This window comes from Coloeus monedula, assembly GCF_965178545.1.
Source record: "Coloeus monedula genome assembly, chromosome: 3".
In the NCBI taxonomy this organism is placed as follows: domain Eukaryota; kingdom Metazoa; phylum Chordata; class Aves; order Passeriformes; family Corvidae; genus Coloeus; species Coloeus monedula.
Window position 1 is genome coordinate 51,032,453 of NC_138783.1, and position 25,730 is coordinate 51,058,182.

General features: G+C 34.4%; 1 protein-coding gene across 4 annotated transcripts in view; it reads left to right on the forward strand.

The window, feature by feature from the left end:
- The window catches only part of NBEA (neurobeachin), a gene marked incomplete at its 5' end in the record, with an annotated part of 466,147 nt that overhangs the window by 212,066 nt on the left and 228,351 nt on the right, over positions 1-25,730 (forward strand). For all 4 annotated transcript variants that reach the window (XM_082279412.1, XM_082279411.1, XM_082279414.1 and 1 more), the window contains 2 exons: positions 6,384-6,445; positions 18,769-18,833. In XM_082279412.1, coding sequence (XP_082135538.1) covers positions 6,384-6,445; positions 18,769-18,833 — 127 coding nt within the window. The remainder of the gene's footprint in view (positions 1-6,383; positions 6,446-18,768; positions 18,834-25,730) is intronic.

Below are 25,730 nucleotides of genomic sequence, written 5' to 3' on the forward strand. Positions count from 1 at the left end.
CATTCTTACTCTTTTAAATATTATCCCATTATTAAGATCTGTTTTATTTTACAAATCTGTCTAAAAGAGATGAGCCATTTGTGTTGGGTTTGACCAGATTAAAATCTGGGGTGTTTTGTTGACCTATCACTGTTTCTTTGAGGTGTTTATCTTAAGATGTCAGTTCTAAAGGTTTATGATAAAATATTAAAGGTATTCCATTTGATAATCTGGATGATACCTTTCCTAGATTTCCAAGTAGCAGATAAGAAGAATATTGCTTATATTGCTAGTGTCTTTCACCATAAAAAAACATCCTTTAAGAATTGTAACTGTCTGGATCGACTAAAAAGGGTTGCGTCAAATTCACGTTCGCTGTATTTTTCTGTGTCGCTCTTCTGTTCTGTAAAGGAGATTTTCCCATACAAAGAATGGTCTGGAGTAGTAATACAGCCATCCTTCATGGTCCCTAGAGTTGGTGGTAATGTCAGTCAAGGCTGCTGAAGGGATTGTTAAATCCATAACCCTGACTTTGTTACTTTAGCGAGTTACGTTCTTTGAAATAGTGTTTTCTTTCATCTAGTAAAAGCAAAGTTGTAATTATTTTGCAACATGGCTGTGGTTTTCCATCTGCAGAGTTTCTGCGAATCCTGAATATTTCCCAGCCTTTGTTTTTCGTAAATTAAGACTGTTAGTGTAATTTAAATGCCTAGAAAATATGTGACATATGTATGGTTCTAAAACCAATTTTGACTGTAATCTTGCAAAAAATTTGCATTCTGTTTAATATATGTCCTTTTTTCCCCCTACTAATTGCATGGTTTGGAATGAGAACATCTGTTTTTTCAGTTTAAGTTTCGCATACTTAGCATTTACTTTCAAATTTTTCACCAATCTTCTATTTTCTCTCCATACTCTCTCCTTTCTGATCTGTAGGGAACTCACCAGCAACTTGATAATTGATGAAAAACGTTAATTTGAATCTAATTTTCTCTGAGTGACAGCCTATGGAAGAGAGGGAATAATGTAGATTTAAATTACCCAAATAACTTTTTTGGTCAAAAAAGAAGTCCTAAGGTTATTTCTTTGAATAAAAGTTGGATTTAGAAATATATTTCAAAAAATCATTTGCCAGATTTTGCTGGCAGAAGAAAGAGGGTTAGAAAGAACAAATAAATATTAAGGAAAACTCACATTTCCAACCAAAATATCACCATCACTTTTTTCCTAGTACTTTCACAGCCAAAATGTGCTTTAGTTTTTGTTCGCGGTGAGAAATGTCCTTGAAACTTTGTTGTGCCACTCCTAACAAATGCTGAACAAAGTATAAGGGAATAGTCTATCAAAAATGAAAACCCAATTTGTGAGTGGTAATTACTGGTAGAAAATTCCTACCCTGTCTCATGGCACAGAAATCACTGAGGGTTATAGGAAGAGATATCACAGTATGAATCACCCATCATTATAGTGAACAATTCGAAACAATACAGTTTTGTTTAAAGTACATGGAAGACTATCACTAGGTAATAGAAAGTAGCTTACCTTACAAAAATAAAAGTTACAACAGAGAATTATAGTGATTTGTGATTTTCTTTTTTATCTAGTTTTAGGTTGTTTTGTTCATTTCTAGGTACATTTTACACACTTTTCACATGTTACTAAAATAATGGATGTAATAGCATGTGTGTAGTTTGTCATAAGCATCTTTTACTATATAATGTTCCTGTAGTTTTGATGACATGCTGTAGAGGAGTAATAAAGAACAAGTTTTCTTTCTGAACTGGGTTAAACGGATTAAACTTTCTCAAGCATTTTACTTAGCCACACCTGAGATTTTTCAGATAAGCAGAAGCTATAATTGAGTGGAAGATTTCTGCAGGCCCTAAAGTTTTGTTAATTGCATCTTTTTTTCTAAGTTGAACATGAGCTATAAAAACATTTAACTTTTGTTTTTGCTAGTATTGCAATTGATTCCAGTTCCAATAAGGGTTTAAGTTGACACAAAGTAAAATCATTGAAAGAAAATGCAGCCAAACCTTGATAAATACCAGATGAAATTGTGGTGGTATTCAGTTAGACTCATACACACATTGTATTAATAATAATAAAAAGAAGTTCAAAACCATGATCTTATTTCATAAGGATTTTTTTTTTAAATTGATATTATCAGCCTACATTATATTTCTTCAAAATGGAAATTCACACTGACTAGTTCGGCATGGTGACTTGGAGGTTTTGAACCCATGACTTCATTAATGCCACAGGCATGACTAAAACAGTATAGTTGAAATTAATCTTTTTTTTAGACATTAATAAGTCATAGTGAAAAGAAATAATTAGCATATCTTTGAGCCAACAGAAGAACACTGAAATAGAAGTCAAGTAAACCAGAGCATTTCAAGATAATTGCCAGGCATACATCATTTATTCCAGATTAGCCAAGGTCATGCACTTGATGCTCCCAGTTTTTGCATCCATATATGTGGTCATTGTTGCCATCAAATTGCTGAATTTTGATGGCTATATTTAATGGACTGAGAATAGACCATGAAGAAAAGTACTAAGAACAGCAAATGTAAAAACCACATACTCCATTCAGTTCAACAGTGACCTTTTTAACCTTGCTGTACGCAGGAAATATCCACTTGTATTTTAGTAATTACATTAGCTTCCTTAATGGCATTTGATACAGATGGTATAGGAAGAACTTATCTGCAGCTGAAGAATGCAGGCAACAGTTTTAGTTTGAGTGGCAAATACTTTTTCCTGTTAAAGTTAAGGAGGGGGAAGAGAACTGAAAATAGATTTGTGTGCTCTCTTCAATCAGAGAAGCCATTATTTTTCAAAGCTTGTTATCTTTTTTTCCTCATGTTAAAACTAATAAAATTTTGCACACACTAAAAATGTCTATTGAATCCTGCAAAACAGTAAAGAGGAAGAAAAAATACAGTTGTTAATGCATTTGGAACTTAGAAAATCTATAAGAAAATTGTTATTTATTCTGACTTGTGCTACAAATTCTATTTTTAATTTTATGAAGATACCTCAACGAGTTTGTGTCTTCTGTCTGGAAAATGGAAGGAGAACTTTTCTACACCTCTTTTAATTTTTGTCTGTCAGGATATAGACTGCGTACTGAGGGAAATTATTTTTTTTTCCTGTGCGATGCCAAAAGAAATGAGTGAATTTGCACATTTGGTCTCCTAGAAGAGAGGAGGGTACAAATTTAGAAACTGAAAGAGTAATAAAATGATCTTTTTTTTCTGGTCTAGGAAGGAAAAGTTAAATAGGACAATGACTGTGGTTCTTCCTAAACTTGCTCCTGCAGGTTTGATGGTGTGGGATCTTTGTAATGCAACCAGAGATTGCATTCTGACAGTTTTTCCTAATAGGCAGAAATGGATCTGTCCTCCATTAGGTCTGATCTGTTTTTATCATTCTCTACTATTGACTGCACAACAGCTCTTGACAGTAGATTTTGAAGATTAATTGTGTTTTGCGTAACAGGAAAAAAATCGTTATTTATTTCAAATCTTAACGCTCAATCAGGAAGAAGTGAAAATGGGAAGAAGCACAATAGAGCCCTTGGCAGCTAGGAGGGAGGAAATGGAGCATATAATGGAGGGCACACACTTTCCCTCGTGGTTTGGGTGGAAGGAGTCCCTGAAGTAGGATTAGGAGGCTGATAAGTAAGAAATTTTTTAAGTGAAATGGCTGCCCTGCTGAGTGTTTTGCATTTCTGTATTCTGTTTTACTTCAAGGAATGTATGATATGAATACTCAAAAGTGAACAAAAGTATTTCTATTTCCTTCTTACTACCCATCAAGGTGCATAGGATTCCCCATTTTCTGTCTGGGCTACTCCCAATTCTGCTTATTTATAGGTAGAGTGCTGCACACTTAATTTCTGCAGTAGACTGAGACAAACATCATTGACACTATGACCTTCTTTAATGAGACTTTCCTCTCTCTCTCTGTATTTTCATATGAGAAAAGTGCTACAGTCTCTAAGATAATTATTTGTTTCTTTTGGACATGGAAACCAGCCTCTTTTAATACTAGTGGTTATGAGAGGTGTTAATGGCTATTACCAATGGGTTGTTTCATCAGCAGGCAATTAAAGAGCTGGTTACAACTAATGGGCCTGCTGATGTGCTAACCAGATGTCATTTCTGTATCCTTCTCTTTCTCTTTCTGAATTTCACCAAAATCAGTTTGATTCTCCTTTCCAGTGCTAGACTGCTATATCCAAGCTTGCAGTTGATTAGATGCGATATACAAAAGTTATCAAGGTATGTCCTGAGGAATAGTGAAAACACATCAATTTTAGGTCAGATGACCACTTTACTTAGACCCATATAATTATCAAGCTATTGAAAAGTTAGAGTATATAAAAATTCTTATTGTAAATAGATAATCTTGATCTAAGTAATTATGACTTCCTTCAAACAGAGGCTGTTTTGTCATGTCTGCAGCTTTGTGTTATTAGGACTAGATCATCATTGTTATCTGGAGGATAATTATGAGTATTTTTCCTAGCTTTGTGCCATTTTAGGTGTGTTTGTTTCAGTCCACACTTCAAAATTTTTTCATATTGTTTGAAGTTGCACAGGTAGCATAAGAATCTTCAACTGTCTTTGAAAGTTAAGAACTTCCTTAATTAATTTAATTTAATTAATTAAGCCCGAAAATATTCATTATGGGTTTCTCTTTAAAGCATATATTTTACATCAAGTTTTCTTTTTGAAAACCTGGTGCAGATACAAAGACATTACTGCTGATGCATAATCAATTTTATGTAATTTAGTTGGTTTCTTTTTCATAACTGTGTATGGTGCTTATTCTGGATACATTTGTTCTTTTGATGTAAAATCAGAAGTAAAAATACGTTCAAATTTAAAAGATTTCAGCATGGGGATGGGTTTTCAAGAGCATTATTTTGCCTTAGTCATGTTTTAGTACACCTGAGGTCTGATTTTAAAAGATGATGTGAATGTGTGACAGAACGGTTTGGTTATTTTTAGTTTTAGAGAATATGAAGTGAATTCATAATGAAAGAGACAACATTCTATGATGAAATATTTGATGTGTCTGTGCTACCTGCATTGGCTTAACTGTAGAGTTCAGTCTTCTGTTTGGATTTTCTTTGTCAGCTTTCAAACAGTGGAGGTAGCCTGCAGGTGATAAGTATCTCATTAATCTTTCTGATTCTCTAGCACTTGAGCATGAGAATAGCTGATCAATTACAGCAATTGTCTCCCTAAATGAGCTTTGCACATCTGCCTCTTATTTCATTAACTGTCTGCCCCTATATCTGATAGAATGGAAGCCTAGTGGCTTCTTACAGCTTGTTCTGTGTTGCTGTACAATAAGGATGGGGTTGTTAGCAAAATGGGCACAAAAGGGTATTTATCCACTACCCGAAATAAATATACATGCTATTGTGTAGGAGTGCTTTTGTCTCTAATCATTGTTTGTAGAAACCTTCTTAAAGCACATCAATTTGCTTTCCAGCCTCCTATTTAGTCCTTACTGGTAAGCTTATTTGTGAAATTATTGTTTTTTATAATGCAGCCAAAGTGGTTCCATGCCCTAAAGCATCATATCTATGTCTATATGGTTTTAGATAACAGAAGCTAGCACATATAAAATCGACAGTAGAAGTCAAATTTCCTGCAAGTGTCCTTACAATGCATCTTTAAAATACTTAGATATGACATCCTTCTCTCAGAGAGTAAATTTGCATTTCCAAAGATGCAAACAAGTATTTGCAATAGTGACAATGTTATTAGGTATTTATTATTTAAATTAAGTACAAAGCAATGAGTTAACAGTTAGACTACATAATTTTGGTATGTAGGTTTGTTTTAAGAAACATGCCCTACAAATTATAGGGTTACGATTTTAATAAAAATAAGATTTCACATGAATGTCTCTTTCATTAATACTCAAGCTTTCAATTACAGGATAATCAATTACCTGATGAAAATTAAAATAATTTCTACACAGAGGCTTTATTCTTTACCTGTTATTAACTGACCACTTTATTTTTAAGAATTTACATGATTTAATATTCAAAAGCTATTAACTTATGTTTATCATACATTAAATTGCTTTGGATCATACCAATATTTATTTATTTAAATAACTAAGATAAATGCCAAAAAATAATTAGAAAACATTCTGTCCTGAACTGGTGTAGATTATTCCAGGTGATTCTTTTGAACATTTAAATGCTCTTGAAGAATCTAAAGTTCTCAGTTAATTTTGCTTGAAACTTGTTTTAATCTGTTTGAGTTATAAAAAATATACCTTTTATATATTTTATGGATTTCTGGAACCATGGAGCTATAACAGCAAAATATCACCAATCTTTTAAATTAATTTTTGACTGTTTATTGCAGGTCTTGTTTGTATGAAGTCGAGTACTTCAGTGGTTGAATTGGTTATGCTGCTTTGTTCACAGGTAAGACATTGTCTGGTTTTGTTTGTATTAATTTCCTTGCATTGATCACTGCCAGCCTAAGAATTGTATCTGGCAGTTTGTTTCATTCTTCCATTTAATTATAAAAAATTACAAATTACTTTCTTCTGGTAATATATAAATTGTAGATTTTTTTTAAATATACATTCCATAGTTTTTCTATATTCACAGGGTATACAAGGTATATTTGCATTTGTGTTCTGAAAGTGTGGATGCACATTATGCATTTTCTCTGTGTATGAACTCTCAAGCCCATTCTTACTTAGAATATGTAAATAGGATACTGTGTTCATAATTTTATGTTGAAATCTGTGTTTGAATTAGTGATTTTTTAAAACTTTACTTTGTGCTGACTTTACTACTTTTGATATAAATGACATAACATTGAATATTTTACGTAACTGTCAGTATATAAAAAGCAGAGGAAACTGGTTTAGGTAGTCCTCAAGAACTGGCAGAAGCAGAATATTCCTATATAAAAAATTCTGTGGTTAATTATTGGAGTTTTAACACAGCAGTAATGGGTTTCTCAGAAATTTAAATTAATTAGTGTTTTGAAATGCTTTCACAAATAAAATACTCAAAGCTTAAATAATTTCTCGTACTGTTTGGATTATTTACATCTCAATTTTCATATTACTTGTTTTGATAGAAGTGTTACTGGCTAATTTTGTATATTTAACCCTTTACTGGTAAGAAGTTATCAGCGAACATTTTAGAACTTTGTTCATTTTGTAATATGTAAGAAAAATATGATGGCCCAACAGATCCAAATAAGTTTACAAGTTTTTATATTTCTCTAAAAACTTGTAACAACCTTTCATTAACCAGGTTCCCCACAGCATTATAATACCAATTCAACTCAAAGCAAGTTAGTATATAAAATGCCTAGGTTAACTTATTATAAAGTTTTCAAAGAAAATTACTTGTTTGTAGCTTTTCTTAAGCATTCACTGTTGCACATTAACAGCATACACCAAAAATATACTGAAAACGAGTTTCTAGGGACAATTGAAATTAAGATATACTTTTGAGGAATCTGTCTGAAAATAATAAACATCTACAACTGGTTTTGGGGGAGGGTGTTCCAACTTACCTTGCCCATCTGTAGGTTGCATTTCTTCAAGCTTGTGTCATAAGGAAATCATTAAATTGTGTTTTCCTTTTTTTTTTTTCCCCTCTTCCTTTTTTTTCTTCCTCTTTTAGAGGGATATCAGTTAGGGAAAAGTAAAAGAAAAATACATCCCTGGCAGGAATTCTCAGTGGGATTTCAACTTCAAACCATCTCTAGCAGGGCACTTGAAAAATTTGTTACCTAATGGTGAAGTCCTGGGTTCCAAGAAAATTCCGAAAGATCCATTAAGGCTTTTGAGCTCTGTGTTCATGTCATACAACTTTTTTTCTTTTTTTTTTTTTTTTTTTTTAGCAGCTCTTGAAACATTTTTTTGAGGGAAGGAATAACTAACAGTCCTTTCTTCCCTAGCCCTTGGTTTTACTGCAGTTCTCAGGAATAAAGTGGAATGTAGCATTAGGGTCTAGTGTCTTTGATGGCCTCATCATCTAATCATAGGTTTAACATTACTCATTTGCTGGCTCCAGGAATTCCTGCCATTAAGGGCCCTAGAGATGAAACTTTGCCTCAAATATTGATTGAAAGGAAGAGAGAGAAATTTAAGCTCTTTCTGTGATGCTCTTTCTTCAGACATCTCAGTAAAGCTATGTAACAAATGCAGCAAAAATCAATTTATTTTTATGACTACTATACATATTGGGTTTTATTCAAAGTATTTTAAAAATAAGATTTGCTTTATACCTGGAATAACATGAAGAGCCTGATCATTTTAAAGCTTCAAATATTTACTTATTTTCTTCAGTGTTTGCTTGAAAGAACTATTTTTCTTCTACCTAATTACTTAGGGAAATTGCAAGCTTTTAGTTTTTCTACTCCATCTGATACTTCAGGGTTGTTTCCTTGTCTTCTAAATAAGGAAGATTTTGTCTCTGGATGTCCATTTGTTAGTAAGTACTTCAAGAGCTAACGCTGTAGTGTTTGCTGGGGGAGTCATGGTAATTGTTCCTACAGGAACTGGTCAACAGGGGGCCGTAGTGGTGCAAATTGCAGTCTCCTCCCCTCACCTTCCTGACTCCTGGGGTATTTCTTCTGAACAGTTGCATGTCCACAGAATATTGTGGTTTATCCTATAGGTGTAAACGAACCAGTCTGTAGTTCCATTCATCTCCAGGGAAAATGTTGTGGGTTTTTTTTTTTTTTCCCTATTTCCATTTTAAAACTGTCAAAAGAAAACATGAGGTAAATGCCATAAAAATACTAATACATAAGATGGCTAGAAGAAGAGAATGACAGGCAAATATCCTAATCTAGGCTAATGTTATCAGAACTTGGAATTAGGATCGTAGGAGATGTTGTCCGCAGCAAATGAAGATAGCTCATCTCTATAAAAAGAAGTGATAGTGCTACTTGAGTTTTTCCATATGATAAATTGAGCAAAATGGACTGGAAAGACTATATAAGGTATATAGTTTGTGGGTTTTTAATAATCCCAGTGTAAAGAGGGCTCTTCCTCCTAACATGGGTAAATCCTGCATATATTCAAATTGAATGACATTTTACAGATTATGTAGGGAAGTTTGAAATGTGTCACTCAAAAGATGGATGACGATAATAAAAACCTTTGAAAAGTAAAATTTTGTTTGCACAGAATAGAGTAACTTTAGACATTGAAAAGGAAAGGGAAATGCAAAGTTTGTTTTCCTTTCATTTGCTACAGCAAATTAGATGCTTTTATGCTTTTTATGTTGGAAATTCCATGTTAACTACTACAGATTAGCAAGGATGTCAGAGTTTTTTTTCTTATCTGAGCTCCTGAATAAAATCAACATTGCCAGCGGCTCACATCCAAGGTATGGTCTAAATTTACATGAAATATCACATTACAAATGTCTGAAGGTACATGTCATGGATAATTCAGTTCATATGGGCAGCCTTTTAGGCTCTGAGGGATATGCAATCAAGCCTTTCCCCCAAAGGAATTTGGAGTTTCTGTGAAAAATACATTTTAAGTTTTAAAGGAACTCCTGTATGGATGGTACATCATTTGTAGGTTTGGGGAAGAACAAAAAGCACTACTCTATGTTTTCAGAATCTTTCTTGTACTGTGACTTGTATTATATCTCTTTCCTAGTATCGCTTACTGCATTAGATTAAAATTTAGGTTAATTTGAAGGCTTTGTTTTCTGTATTTCTTATATAAACATAATCACACATCCAAATACTTGAAAAAAATTTTTCTAGATAATTGATAATAAACATGTAATGATTTTCACTTTTCCTAAAATAGGCACTTCTATTTGGATTTAGGCTATTTTAACATAAAATGGATGAAGATGTGTTATGTTTGACAAGATCTGTGCTTGATTAGCTGGTCTTTGTTCCCTCAGCCTAGTTGAGCATGTCACAGCTGTGTTGCTATTGGAGTGGCAGATTTCTTCAATAAGCCATGAAGTTTAAAAAAAGTGCATCAACTTTTGCAGTGAAGTTCCTTCTTACATCAGATTTAGATTTCAATTACTTTTTTTCATATTCTTTTTTCTTTTTTTTTTTCCGCTAACCAAAACGCTACAATAGTTCCTAATTACTTCCAGATCTTTTGCAGATTCTTCTCTTTGGGGACACAGCTTCTGAAGAAATCGAGCAGTTGTGTCCCAAATGAGTTTTGTCTCATGCCACTTGTATTTTTCTGTATCTTGTCTATTAAGAAGAGAAATTTATTTTCTTAAAAAGAAAATAGTGTATTTTCATTTAAGATATCTTGTTACTCAATCTGTTGAAAAATATAATTATTATAAGGTTAAATGCCTCATTGTCCTAAGTGGCAGAAAAAAAATTGAAACAATGTCAAGAAATTAGTCCCACTCCAAGGAGAGGTGTAAAAACAAATGAACAAACAGAAAAACATCCCAAAGGTGTTCCTGGCCAGTGTAAATTCAAAGGAAATCCGGCTGAGGAAATTTGGTGGTTGTTTTATCTCTGAGAATAGAGAAAGGCCCATAAACCAGGCACTGCAAGGATTTCAGTAGACACCAGCACATCTAAACGTACATTCTGCCTCAAAGTATGGGATAGCTCTTCAGAAACTGGCAATTGCTCAACACAGAAACCAAGCAGAAAAAAAATCTTTTTCTGGTCCCTACAGCTGACCAGAAGAAGCCCTGAAATGTGCAATTCATAAAATAGAAACACAGTCCACAATTCTTGGTACTAAACCTACTGTATTCAAGGCTTCCTATAGGAGTTTAAGGAGGAATTGTCCAGCTCTGCTGTGCAGAAACCTTTTTCTTTTCATTATAGATTTTCCTCTTTTGTAATACTTTTTATCCATTTACTCTTGTTGCCCGTATTAAATCAGCTTTAATTATACTTCTTGGTCTCCCTCCAGAGGTATTCCTAGAGTTCTCATAGTCTTTAATTTTTGTTAAATAAGTGATAGCCCTTTCAGAGTAACTGTGATAGCAGGACAGTTGCAGAAGTGCTTGCTATTTGTCTTTTTTACATCAACTGCAATAGGAAAGGCCGAAGATAAGTTAAATAATGACTGCTTCCCTTAAGTCTAAGGAAAAAAATGAACCTGCAATTTAATCTACTTAGGAAATTAAGTATGTTATAACTTCAGTGATGAAATTAGAGTTGGCTATGCAAATTCCTATGAGGATATAATTTTTTAATCTTTCTTTTCCTTATCACCAAATGAGTTGGGTGTTTTACCTTTGCTTGTGTTTCCCCTTTTGTCCTGTTGCATTATCCACTGTCTCTGTTTTCATACTAGTGCAAATAGGAGACAATGCTGCATATAACATCACTTCAAAAGTCTGAATTAAAATTTGGTTTTATAGAGGAGAATGATGCAGAGAAATACACATGCAGACGTACAGAAACTCATTGTTTCAATAATCCTTTTTCCAGCATATCTTTAAAACATTTATTCTTACAAAGAGTTCTGCATCTGCTACTCTACTTCCATCCTGCAGCTTCTTCTCTTCTAACCCCACTTTTGTACCAGCGCTGATATTACAGGACTAACAACACGTGTGAGAACTGCTAAGCCATTTTTCCTCTGGTTTAGTGGGTTAAGCTGACTGAGAGCCTTGTTCAAAAGCTACCAGAGCTACTCGAAGAAAAGGACTCAGGATTGAAAAACTGGGAGCACAAAGGAGAAAACAGAAAACACAACTCATGTTTTCATGGCAGCAAGATGTAAATTCAGATCTCTGCATCTAATGGAATCATACTCTTAGGCTACAGTTTTAGTGGTCAGTTTAGGCTTCTCTCTGGCCAAGATCACGCTTGCAGATGTATCATATTTTCTCCATGCCTAGCTCCATATTGCTGCTTGATCCCTTTCATCAATATATGTAATGGTGGAAGCAGTCACATCAAACCAAAAATTAACTAAGAGTAAAAAAGTTATTTTTAACTGATTATGCTTCTAGAGTAGCCATGAAACCAATATCTTATAGCAGGGGGCAGATCGGATGGCTGGGGCTCTAGGAAAGGCAGGTTGCCTCTGTGACAGTCAAGATACAAGAAAGGAATTTTGGCATTTGATGGGAGAAATTAGAGCCATAGCAAGAAGTTTAAATGACCAAAAAAACACCACAGATTTTCGTGTGCTGGACAAGGCACTAGAAATGTGTATGAAATTGTCAGCAATGTCTCTCCAAAATGAGGCTTTGTATCTTCACACTTTACCACAGGCTCAAATTTAAGTTCAATAACCAAAATCTTTGTAGGTAAAGCTAGTACTTTCTAATGATAGTCTCATCCTATTTGGACTACATAAAGGTCCATTGAGAGAGAAGCAATATTTCTACTGTGTCCTTCCACAGTATCAAATATGGTACAGCTTAAACACGTACTTAGGTTCTGATGTTGATTTTGGGCTCTTCATAATCTACCACATAGCCTATGCACAAATAGGTTGTTATACACAGAGTAATTTCCAAAATGAGCTCTGGTACAAGCTACATGAGAAGCAGAAAAATTTTCCCTTTATATGTTTGGGTTTTTTTTCTCTAAAATTAGGTTGTTTGCTGGGGGAGGGTTTTTTGTGTTGTTTTTTTTTTTTTTTTTGTTTTTCCCCACCTCAACATTTCTCACCTCCTTTAAGGAATTCTGGTAAATTATCTGGAAAACTATTTTCCAAAAGATGATAGTTTTTCATTACCATTTCTTTTTTTTTTTTTTTAAATATACACTAAGGGGGTATCAGAGAATTTTCTTGCATTGTCCACGAGTAGAATGTCTTCCAGCCCAATCTGTCTTCATCTCTTGGTCATCTGCTTCTGATAATCTAACTTTCAAATGGAAACCATTAGTATATTCTTTCCTACTTGTTGAGCAGCTTTACTTTCTTCATCATTCTGCGAGGTGTCCTTACAGATTCCCATATATTCACCAAACTAATTCTGTGTTTTGCTTTTAGTAATAGGCAGGATGTTGGTTTTTTTATCTTATACCAGAGTTATCATGAAACTTCTGGTCCTTTCTCCTCCCTGTCCTTGTCAGAGTGTTTTTGTCAGAAAATGTTAAAGAATACACATCAGTGAGATGCTGATCTGAACAACTTCTGGATTCATGGCAAAACAGGCAGGATCAGAAAACTGTAAGAATCACCTTCCCCATATCTTAATGTGGCAAGGTATCTTCTCCTGACTTCTCTATAAAGCTGCCTACACAATTGAGAAGGATCTTCGATCAGAAGGAAATGCCTGAAAAGCCAGAGTCACTTGGTATTCCTTAAAGAGCTGAGAAAGGGTACAAAAGCTCATTACTGAGACCATCATTAATAGTAAATATACCATAGTTTTCAGGAGGTTCACTATAATGAAGATGAGTAGTAGTTTTCTGTATATCCAAAGATTTTTTTTTTTTTTTTTTTTTTTTTTTTTTTTTTTTTGGCAGACTTCAAATTACTTAACTACCTCTAACATCAAAAAGTGGTTGAGTAAAAAGTGGATTGGCTTTTGGAATTAATAGCCATACATAGCATACATGTTGTTAATAATAATTTTAGCATCTCTTAAATGAAAAATTTTTCCAGTCAGGAAGTAAGCTCGAGAAGTTGTGGAGATCTGTGTATCTTGTAGCACATATCTTCTGTCTGTATTAGAAGATATGCAGAATTTCTACAGGATGATGAAGGTTAATTTTGTATCATCTAAATTGGCCATTTCCCTAGTGTTGTTTAAATAATATAAGTGTTTTTGCGATTGTAGATTTTTTTTTCTCTTTTCTTTCAAGATACCAATGAAATGTTCCTCTGGGAATGTTTGACTTCATTTTCAAGATAAATTGGGCAATTACCACAGGTGATCATAAGGGCAATGGGTCTGTATGTTTCCAAGAAAGTTAAAAATTAACTTACTATTTCAAGTCAAGAAAATAGAGGAAAAATGAGGCTGTAGTCTTGTGAAACTGAAATCTAAAGCTTTCTATTACCTTTGTTTTATTAAATTCATGTTCACATAAATAGTGTTTTGAAAGTCTCACATTCTTTTCCTTTCTGTGATTTGGCTAGAAGCCAGGAGTATTCAAATACTTGCAGATTTTCCTCCCAGGAGGATGTCGTCAGTCATTCTTCAACTTGCTTATTGTGGGAAATAACCACTTTTAAAATGGATGACCAATTACACAAGCCTAAAATTGAAAACAAATTTATTGGAATAGTAGACCAAAGATAGATTTTATTTATCCTCTATCAGCATATCATGTGTGAGTGTGAGGGAAGTATACAGGCAGTGTTACTGGAATTCTGAGACCTGATTCTCATTCTAAACAATAATGCAAGATTTTAAGACTCCAATATCTTTCGGTAAATTCTTCTAGGACTGGTAGGGACAGTTCTATGACCTTAAAAACAGAATAATCATCTCAAAAATTTATGAGACTGTGTCAGTTTTCCTGTTTTTACCTGTTTTTAATGGACATGGTTTTTTGCCATAAAAAAACCACAAAACATTTCCTACATCTTGTAACATTTCTTTTGAATATTTCCTCCTAAATGAAGTAAAGCAAGTTATTGGTGATTTTTGGATATGAAGTTATTGTTGATTTTAGGAGGTAACTCCACAACATGGAGTTCAATCCCAAGCTAAATTAAGTGCATGTTGTGAATTACAAACACATTTTTATAGTTTCCATTTCCTTCTCCAGATGAAAGTTAGCACCTGTTCAGCTCCATACAAGATTTTCCACCAAATATATTCAAGGATCTAGAAAGAAGAAAGTTGGTATAATAGAATTTCATCTGTCTCAATAAGTTTTAATTAAAATACAGTGATTAAAGAACTGAGGTGTCAACTGAGTTATCAGCGTCTTAGACTAGAAAATTCACTAATGTTCAGTACGAAAAAAAAATAAACCTCAGATCAATTTAAGACATGGAGAAGAGAGAAGTCCAATGAGGATACAATTGATTGTTACAGTAGCACCTGTAGTTCAAGGAGAAGTGTAGGATGATTACTACACCAGGTATCTCTCCATTCAGTAACTGCACTTCTTTGAGAAACTTGAAATTTATGACACAAATTTAGACTTCCTTGCAGAAAGTGGAAAGGGTGAGAGAACTCTGAGAATCACCATTTAAGATATTTTCTAGACATCATGAATAAAAATTTAAAAGTTGTAAGCAAAAGATTATTTGGAAAGAAGTATAATATAAACTAACAGAAGTTCTTAACATGCCAAGCTTAGTTGTTCCTTTTACACCCCTCCACTACTTTTTTCCAGTGTGAATTTTCTGTTAGCAATTTAAGATGTTGCTAAATTTATTCATAAATTGTGTCTGGACTGTTTTTTCCTTTTTTTTTTTTTTTTTTTTTTTAATATGTACTGGAGATTGGAGAATTTTAAAGAAATAGAACTAGGAAAATGCACTCAAAAGTAAAAATTGTAATGATATCAGAGAATAAATGAATGTACTTCATGATTTATAAGAAAAACAACTGAATTTCAAGTAATATCTGTACTGTGTTTCAGTTCATTATTTAGTATTTTTAGCCTTTTACTTTCATCTTGATGTTATTCATCTCCTGTCCTCTGCACGAAGAGTTTCGTAACAGGTTTCAGTCTGAACCTTCTTCAAGGACATAGTACTGACGCATTCTTTATGCAATGACACTTTTCAAGAGATGACAGAATAGATGAGGAGGAGAAGTTAAGTGGGTATAGGAAGGTGGCAATTTCCATTATTGTAATAATTTAGTACATTTTTTATTAATAGAATTTAGTAGAATTTTGCATAATATAAATTGTTTACAAAAAAACCATGCTGGAAGTAATTGAACTGAATGTCTAAAGTTATAATGTTTAGTGATTATGTATGAAGACAGTTTTTTTATTTGTTTCAGCATGAATAAAGTTAAAAACTAAATTTTAATTCTGTTTTTAGTACAAAGAAGTGATGTCATCATTCTTGAGCACTATAAGTGTTGGACAGTCTCTAAACATGCCTCTATCTCTGAGTCTTCTACACCCCACCTTGTTCTGAGTCATCCCCACTGCCCTACCAAGCAGGAGCCCCAAAGAAAGATCAGTGCATTCTTGTATAGAAATAGTTGTCTCATACATGATATTGTCAAAGGCTTCAATTACTTCATGTAATTGGCACCAGCATTTTTGAGGCATGGAAAAGGCTTCAAGCTCTTGCTCTAAGGCTCAGAAAATTCATGATAAGAACTATACCAAAACCACACATGATGTGGCCAAGTCATTCAAGCACTTAGCTGCTAATAACCAAATGACTGTGCTGTGATTCCACTCGGCTGTAGCATAAATCTTCCAACTACTGTCACTGTATCCATTTCATTTGGTGTTTGTCTTTCCACTTCTTGCATCTGGGGGTTGAGAATGATTTCTTTGGAATTCAAGATGCTATAAACAAAATTGCTCCACATCTTAACCTATTTCTTGAAGTACATGCGATGATATGAATGGCCATTGCAAAGGTAACTAATGCTGGCATTGCAGAGCATTTTCAGTCTATTGTTTGCATCTTTTAAAAAGAAAGTGGAAAAAAGAAAACCAGGTGCCTCTTCACAATTACAGGTCATCTCTCAGGATCATGAATCTGTTACATTTAATTATGCCTAAAAGTGAGAGGAAATTGTGGCAGTAATAATTATTCCCTTAGTTGTGAATTAATGGGGGGTTGAGAGTTTTAGTAAATCTTGTAGTAGCTACTTTGTAGTGAAACAATGCATGAACCATGAATCCTGGTTTCTTTCTGCTTCTGCATCATGTTTTTCACTAGTTTTGGGTAGATAGTTGGGAAAGTTTCAAACATTATTGTCATTAATAGTTACTTCAGATAAATTGATGAGATTTTCCACCTATGGAGATATAAGAAGAGATTTTTTCACTTCCATATACATATCTTAATGGCTTGTTAGGCACTTTAAGATATCTCACATAAAATCCAGTCGGCCATTTTGGATCTTCTGCAGAATCTGAGACATTTGCACTGAGCAGGACGATCTGACAAAATACTTGCAGGAATCTCTTGGGCTCTTGCAGACAGAGGTAGACCCTCTGTTTCTTTTTAAAAATTAATTAGCATGCTTTCTTCTACCTGTCTTAGGAAGCATTTTTTCCTTTCTCCTCTCTCTTTTCAACTTCCTTCCTGATTTGTAGTCATGCCAGTTCTGCTTTCCTGACTGCAAAGTCATAGCAGCTGTGGTGCAGAAAAGCATCTCAAAAGAAAATGCTAATAGTGTTTTTTATAGAGGATGGTAAAAGGCTCTGATAAGAAATAAAAAATGCTACACTTTGAACACTATCTCTGACCCAGACTTTTGTTTCTTAAAATATCTCAAGGGGCCTGTGTTTAGGTAATAGAATTCTTGCATTCTTAGTTTCTCAGAGTGATATTCTACTCTACACACGTGATTTAACTGCTTCCAAGAGTAATATCATTAGCTTCAGCTACTGGATTTGAAAAATAACAAAATTAACAGCACTGAAGAAAGGACCTGTTACAATGGTTTTGTAGTTTACCAGCTAGAGGCTTGAGTGCTGATACTCTGTCTTCCCTAACCAGGAGTTACCTGCTCAGCAATGGGTCAAGAGTATGTTCATTATTTGGGTATTTTAGTAGCTTGCCTTTTATAAAACAATCGTGACTACAAGATTGTTGTTGTTGGAATTTTTTTAAGATGCATGACTTGGTAAAATTTGTGAATTTTCATGTAATCAGTAAGAAGCACTTTGCTGAGTAGTGACTAGATTTCACAGCTACTCTTTGAGAAAATTGCCTTATCTATGCCAAGCCATCTTATTTTCACCCATATTAGGAAACAAGCATTGGGAATTTCTGCCGGACTTTTTACTCTTTGGGAAAAATTACATGTAAATTGAATAGTCCTTTAACTGTAACCCTCTACCCATTAATAACATGAAGTCTCAAGCTAGGAAATCTCTCTGTGAACTGTAATCCAGCTAATGTATTTTGATTTGTTTTTCATTATAATGCAGAGGAAATGTTTATTGCTCTTAAAGAAAAGTTTTAAGGAATTATTGCAAAAGAAAGTAATCTTTATTTGTTTGAGAGAGATCTCCACCTTTTTCATCTCAGGAATCTGAAATCTTTTGGTGTGATAGAGGTAGTGGGTTGTATGACAAAAGTTGTTTGTGATGCATCGAGAAACTTCTCTTTAACTTAGTGGTATATGAAGTAAAAGCCTGTTATAATTTAATATCAATTATGTGGTTTAAATCTGTCTGAAGTTCCATCTTGGAAATCCATGGTAACTGTAAAAGAATTTAAAAACTAATAGTTTGTTATCATAGGCTGCTTTTGTTTTCACTTATAATTGGAAAGAAGCAAAAATTGAATTCCAGGAGGGATGGATGTTACAGGGATTATTGCCTGTCCTATATAATAAAATGTACAAGGTGTAGCAGTGAAGCAACCTGAAGAAGGTACTTTGTGGCACTAATGTTCGTTGGGCAACTGCATGAACTGGAGAAACACGATGTGTTTCCATATTCTCTAGACAAGGAAACTAAAGCTTGCTTAGGGGTGAAACAGAAGACATGACCACCTAAAATTTATTTGAAAATCTGAATGAATTACAGTTTTTACATGATCAGGTCATTCTTCTTTGGGGGGGTTGGGGAGAATTAAGAAATTCTGCCTAAATTCAATCTCCTAAGGAAGTCATCAGGGTCAGCTTCAAAAATGTGGTTTAAAATCCTTAGGTTTTGATCATGTTATATTTTATCTTCTTAGGAATGGCAAAATTCTATTCAGAAGAATGCAGGACTTGCATTTATTGAGCTCATCAATGAAGGAAGGTAATGAATTTTAAAGCTTTTGAACAAGTAGTCATTTTGCATTTATTCCACTGGGTGATAATACTTCCTCACCATCTGTTCCAAAAAGATTGTGAAAAGGCCATGTTAATTAAAAGATTTATTTTATAGATACTTTATATAGTAAATATTTAATTTTTAAGTGTGTAAATTTTGAAAATTTTGTTTATTGACAGAAGGAAATAGAATTCCCTTGAATTGTATATAAGTTTAGGGTTATTTGAGAATTGAACCACCATTCTCCAGAGCAGCAAGGTTGTTTTACCCAGACAGTCCAGGGAGCTCAATCTGTAAAACCATCTGCCGCTCCATCTGTTTTAGGAGCACAGCATTCATTTTACAGACATACTTCTCTATACTATAATTTCATGATTATTTTATTTAGAATTTCCAGTCCAATTTGAGTCCTGTAAACCATACACAACATTATATGAGCTTCCTTGATTTTGAAATTTTTTATGAAATATATTATCAGTCCTCAAGTAATTTTAGTTCTATATGTTCTACTCTCCACATCGTTTGTCAGTACTTCCTGCCAGCAAGCTGAGAAGCAAAGGGAGACTCTTTGGCCCTTCTGGTAGTGGAGTACCCAAGACAAATAAAACCACTTGTGCAATGTGTCTGATTTGTATTGGCCAATACATTAAATCCATTTGAATCTACACATTTTTTTATGTGCAGCTAAAAAAAAATAAATAGCAATACACCTGTTGAAGAGATGCTGTCATTTTATGTGTGATTTCTGTTTTTTGCCAATGATGTCTCATTAGCAAAGTGAAGTTATCAAATCTTCTCTTTATTGTAGGATATTTTTTGTCTAGCTGATATTTCAGTGGTTAAATCATGCATTTATTTGAAATGAAATTTAGAAAATGTCAGAGTATAGAAATATAGGAATATGAATATCAAAAACACAGGAGCCTGTAATTACCCAGCATTTGGCTGGTGTAAATTCTCCTGGATTCCCTGTGCACACTGAGTTTATAGTGCCATATAGCAGTAGGAAACTTAACTCCCTCCGTTGGAAATTCTTCTTGCTATAAAGTGCAAATATGAGTTTTTACACCACAATAGGGCTTACCTGAGTGGGTCATGCACATTGTACAACAAATATTACCTGGCAACAGACTGAATAATTATAGTAAGCTTATGTTCTTGGATAGTAATATGCAATACCACTTGGACCTGTTTTTTTCATTTTCTCAGCCAGGATGTTGAGGTCAGATATTATTGAATGCTCACTATTGATAGAATGACCATTCTGAATGAATCCTATACATGCATATTTTTATTGGTCAGGTATTAAGATACCAGTGAACCTTTTAATCCCCTCTAACAATGACTTTTCAAAAACAAGTAGCATTTAAGAACCACTCCTTAAATCCAGGCAAAGGAATGTCTAATCAAATTGCCCTTGGACACACGTTCCTCCCTATACTTTTCTCAGAAAGATGTTTTAGAATAAGCGTGTGTGCGTTACTGGAATGCTCTTCTTTGCAATCAGCCTGTTTGTTTATAATTTACCCTTTTGGGGACAAAGATAACAATCCTTTAACTGAAAATTGTTATAAATATTTATTCTGCTTAATAGCTAAACTTGTGAATGCAATTCATCAATCATAGCTAGAGAATGCAATTGTGCAGTTGTCAACAATTAACAGGACATAAACAGTTGATGAATGTGCAACTGAATTAAAGTGCTCCCTAGGATAACCTGGAATTATAAACTGGATCATTTAAAGGAATCTAACAAAGGATCTTTATAATTAAAACAAAGCAGGGTTAATGGGATGTAAAATTGCATATAATCACTGTGCAATAATGATTGAATTTTAAATTATTAAAAGCAAAATGAAGACTAAGATGATTTTGAAGGACTTTCTGGGTAAGATTTTGAGAGACCTGAGTAATAAATCAAAAGTTTTGAGAAAGATTCTTCTTTTGAATATGGATGAAAATGTGTAGATGTAATGCAGAGGATCATGGTTTTAATATATTCAATTAGACATTTATATTTTAATATATGGATGCTATAAGGTGATTTTCTGAGTACCTAACTCTTGTTATTTCTCCTTGAAATAATTCAAATGCCTTTTGGATCTTTGAATGTATTAGAAATGTTCTTAAATAAAATATTTCAGATTAGTTGTAGTTTAAACAATTACATTTGTATTCCTGATACTTTAACAAACTTCATTTGCATTTTAACTTTGTTGATTTACTGTGTTTCTAGGGTTTTTTGGTATAGATAATGTTTTTTTGGGAAGATCTGAAAAACACATAGTTTTGGAATTCAATATAGGAACACTGATACAACTTCCTAAAAATAGGACTGTTGTAACAGCTTTTAGTGTAACAAGAGATCTGACTATAGATTTAAATTAATTCTTTCAAGATATGTAATACACCTGAAAGATTTAGTGACATCCTGGTTATGATCTTGAACTTCATGCTTCTATTTAATCAGTCTCCTGCTATGAATGTGTGATGTTGAGGGTATCACACATGTCAAGAGCTTCAATGACAGCAGCTTAATTAGTATTTCAGATTTACGTTGGGGTATACACATAAGCAGGCTTCATAATTTTAAAGCTGGATGCATCTGCAATGTTGGCTGTGAAAGGAGACATGAAAAGACTTCTTTAGGAATGATATGTGAGGGAGACTACAGCCCACATTTAAGTGGAGTAGTGATGGATGAGGTCGAAAGAAAAGGCTGCTCACTGACAAAAGCAAGAAATAAGAGCACCCACCTCAAGTAAATATGTATACAAATGCATACATCTTGGGCAACTAGGAGTAGAAATTACTCCACATGCGATCACAAAACTACGATATCATTGGAATGAATGAATAAGATTTGGTGGGACAGCCTGCAGTGCATGGCAGAAGTGCTGCAATAGACAATTTCCTTGGAAAAGATAGCCAGAGAAAGCAAGGAGGGAGTGTTGCCTTCTCTCTGAAGAAGCAGTTCAGATTTTTGGAGTTCTTCAGTGGGATGGAAGATAATCTGGTTGATAACTTGCAGAACAGGAGAGGAGAGTCCAGATGAGAGTCATGGTGAGAGTTTGTTACAGACCACTCATTCAGAGTGAGGGAAAGGAAGAAGCATTCTTTAAACACCTTGAAGAAGTATCTGGATCACAAACCCTAGTTCCCCATGGGGATCTTTAATCTTCCTGATCACCTCTGGAAGTTCAACAAAGTGGGATGTGTGTAGGGAAGACAATTACTGGAGAGCACTGGGGGTGACTTCTTGATACAGGAGGAGACAGCTAAGAGCGACACACAGCTGGATCTGCTATTTACCAGGAAGCAAAAATTATTATTGAATGTGATTAATTAATGGCACCTTTGGCTGTAGTTGCCATGAAATAGTGGTGTTCAAGGCCCTGAGGGAAGTGAGGATTGAGAGCAGCAGAATAGAGATTCCATGAGTGCAAATTTTAGCCTATTCAGGAAACTGGTCAGTAGGATCCCATGGGAGGCAAACGTGTGTGTCAAGGTAGCTCTCAAAGGTGTCAGGCTTTTAAGTACAGTATTATCCAAGCGCAGGAACAGGCCAGAAAAAGATATTATTGTAGAGCTCTGATGCTAAAAGAGAGTACACAGGAGGATGAACTAGAAGCTGGCTAGAAAGGAGGAATTTAGAAGCATTGCCTGAGCATGTAAGGGATATTTTCAGGAAGGCCAGTGGCCAGCTGGAAATGAAACTTGGAAGGGATATCAAGGACAACAAGAGCTTCATTAGTAGGCTGACTGAGGGAAATGTCTTGTTGCTGAATGGGGTGGATGATTTAGTCACATATATGACTGAGATGCTCAATTCCTTATTTGCCTCAGTCTTCACTAAGGTTTATCAAGGCTCTCTCTTTAGTGAAAGGGTTTAAGGAGGACATCTAATAAGGATAAGGTTTGAGTCAAGAATTCCTTGAGATGATTTGTCCCATACAAGCCCATGATACCTGATGGGGTACATCTGATGGTTGTGAAAGTCCTTCCAAGGCTGATCACTGATCCAAGAAGTTAAGGAAATTGGGGTAGGTCTTAGGTTCCCGGAGAAAGGCATATGTTACACCCATCTTTAAAGCAGTCCTCAAAATTCAGGGAAAAGCTTGTCATTTTTTCTTCTGTCCCTTGGAAAACCATGTAGCAATCCCTTTGAAGCACATTCTGGCTGCTTGAAAGCGAAGGTGATTGATAACAGTCTACATGGATTTGCGAAAGCTAAGCCATCCATTGCCAACCTGTTTGCGTTCTATGATAAAAATGATAATCAGATTTATGGTCACAGGAGTAGCAATGTTATCTTGAGACTGGAAAGGTCCCACAATACTTGTGCATCAGAGTTAGAACTCTACATTCTGAATGGATGGACAGCTAAATAGGTAAAAAGCTTACTACTTAAATGGGGTCCAGGGTTTGTGGTTAATTGGTTGTACCTTAGCTTGAAGTTTTTGACAAGCAGAGTATCACAGGGATCTATCCTGCCTAAGAGATGGATTTTAGGTCATGATCTATAAGTCTTTCAGAGCTTGATTACTATCCTCATCATCCATTTCCATCCCCCTTTATGCTTTCACAACACTCACCTCTTTAGAGATGATCTTGTTCCTTTCATTTAAATATTTTCCTTTATTTTTTACATAATTTCTTCATTTTAATTAGGAGTAGTCTAATTATAATATAAATTTAAGGCAAGATGAGACGATATTTAATCTCAGATTTAAAATTTTAAGCTTTGCTTCTGTAATTCCATCTCTGTACCTAAATGTGCTTTCTGCCTTTAGCCATGAAAATATATATTTTAGCGTATCCACCTACCTGGATCTCTGAGCATATTTAAAATTCACAAGAAGCCATTTCCTTTTAAACCTTGTTTTGTTGAAATATTTTGAAAAAATGACAATGTTTAAATAGTCTGGAAATTAGTGTTTCTTTAAATTTGGATGAATTGCTGATTCAATCCTGAAAGGAGGCTCATAAAGACTTTATATTCTTTCCTTGTTACCTCAACTGGGATTGTGGGGTAACTGCATCAAATTTTCTTTTGGACATCCCCTGTTGTAGTTTGGCAGTTCTAATGTGTTTGGTTTGTGGTAAATTATTTCACAGCCATTATTCACTGTCTGCAATACTTAAATATTCGGGCACGTGTTAAAAGGTATATCTATAGTGCCACTTGCCACATTTGATTTATGATGTGCATCTGCTCTCAAAGAACTGATTTAGTAGTAGGGTCCAAAATAAATACTGTTCTTTGTTTCTGTTTTGATAATGATCTTGATTACAGGACAGAATGAGGACCTCACCTGAATCATCCAAGAATGCAAAATATTTGGTCTTCAGACTATATGGAGCTCAGGGCTACCAGAACAACTTGCAAAGGATTCTGGTCTGATGTGCAAAATCCAATATACGCAAATACAGTCAGAAAATAACACTGGAGAAGCAGTAGCAGTGAGAAACCATAAATAAATAAGAAAAATGATGTTTGATTATTCTGTCTTTGACAGATATAACCAAATTCCAGTGCTTTATTGTCACCCTCACCAAGTGTAACTTTTGATTGGAGGAATCCTTTATTAATTGTGTGTGGGCATTTTATGGAAATTTATCCTAGATAAATCTAATATCTTCCTTTAGTAGAGGACTCCTGTCACAGATACTTCTGTAAAAGTGAGCACTGAATGTCTGTATTTCTACTCCAGCCATATATGAGCTTGGGTCTCTTGTTTACATATGCTTCTTCATAATCTTGTCGCCCTTACTATAGCCATCCTTGTCCTACCTCCAGAGTAGTAGTTTGTGTTAGACAAAGCATACACTGTTATGGTAACCATCTGTGTATTTGTGGGGTCAGTACACCTACGGTTCTTAGGATCTGTTATAGGTTTTGGGGTTTCCTTTCCCCTAGCATTGCCTGATCAGGTCATATCTCAAAGCAGATGCTGATTCTGAGATAAAGGCCATCAGTTATAACTGCTGGGCAAGGATGTTTACTATCCAGTAAACACTATTTCAAAGAGACAGATTCCTCTTGATTTAGAAAATTCCTCTGCAAAATAGAAAATCTTTATGGGGAGTGGAACAGATTCTTTGTAGTCAACTTGTGAGTTTCATTGAATCTGTTACACCTTCTTTGACATTTCTGAAACATTAATAGTTACCTTTCATGAAATTTATCTTGTCAATGTCCTTATGTTGTAGATCCATAGCCAGTGTTTGCATGCTATAATTTCAAACTTTTCTCTAGGGAATTCTTCATCATTCCTCTCTTGCAATAAATGAGACCTCCGTGTTAGACATTACTTTCCAAAATTTATAGGAATTTATTTTCAAAGTATTCGTAGCAGTACTGCATCTTGTGGAACTTCAAACTCTTCAAGTTAGACTAGTTTATGAATCCTATTACAGATATCAGGTGCAATGATAGGTTTCATTTCTTATGAATGCCATTAAGAGTAATAATTTTCAAACCAACTGTTTGATGTGGCACATTTCCAGGTTTTTGTTTGTTTGGGTTTTTTTTAAATTAAGCTATGGGCATATGATGAAAGTAAGTCAGAGAAACATCTGTTTCCTTGGACATGGGAGTTGGCAGAATTTCAGGAATGAGTAGAGGAAGCAAGATCTTAGCTAAATTATAACAAATGTTCATTTGGTAATCTATTTTGAAAATTAATATTTGGGAATGATCAGGGTTTTTAGTTTATTTCCAATGAATGAATGACTGGGCAACGTAAGCTCAATCATTTTATCTAGCAGTGTAAAAACAATGAGCCCCTTCTCTCTGTGTGAGATTATTGCTAGGAACAACTGACTGCAGGGTAGCAAAGCCCAGTTAGCATAGCTAGTGAGGTAAGAATTTTCATCCTT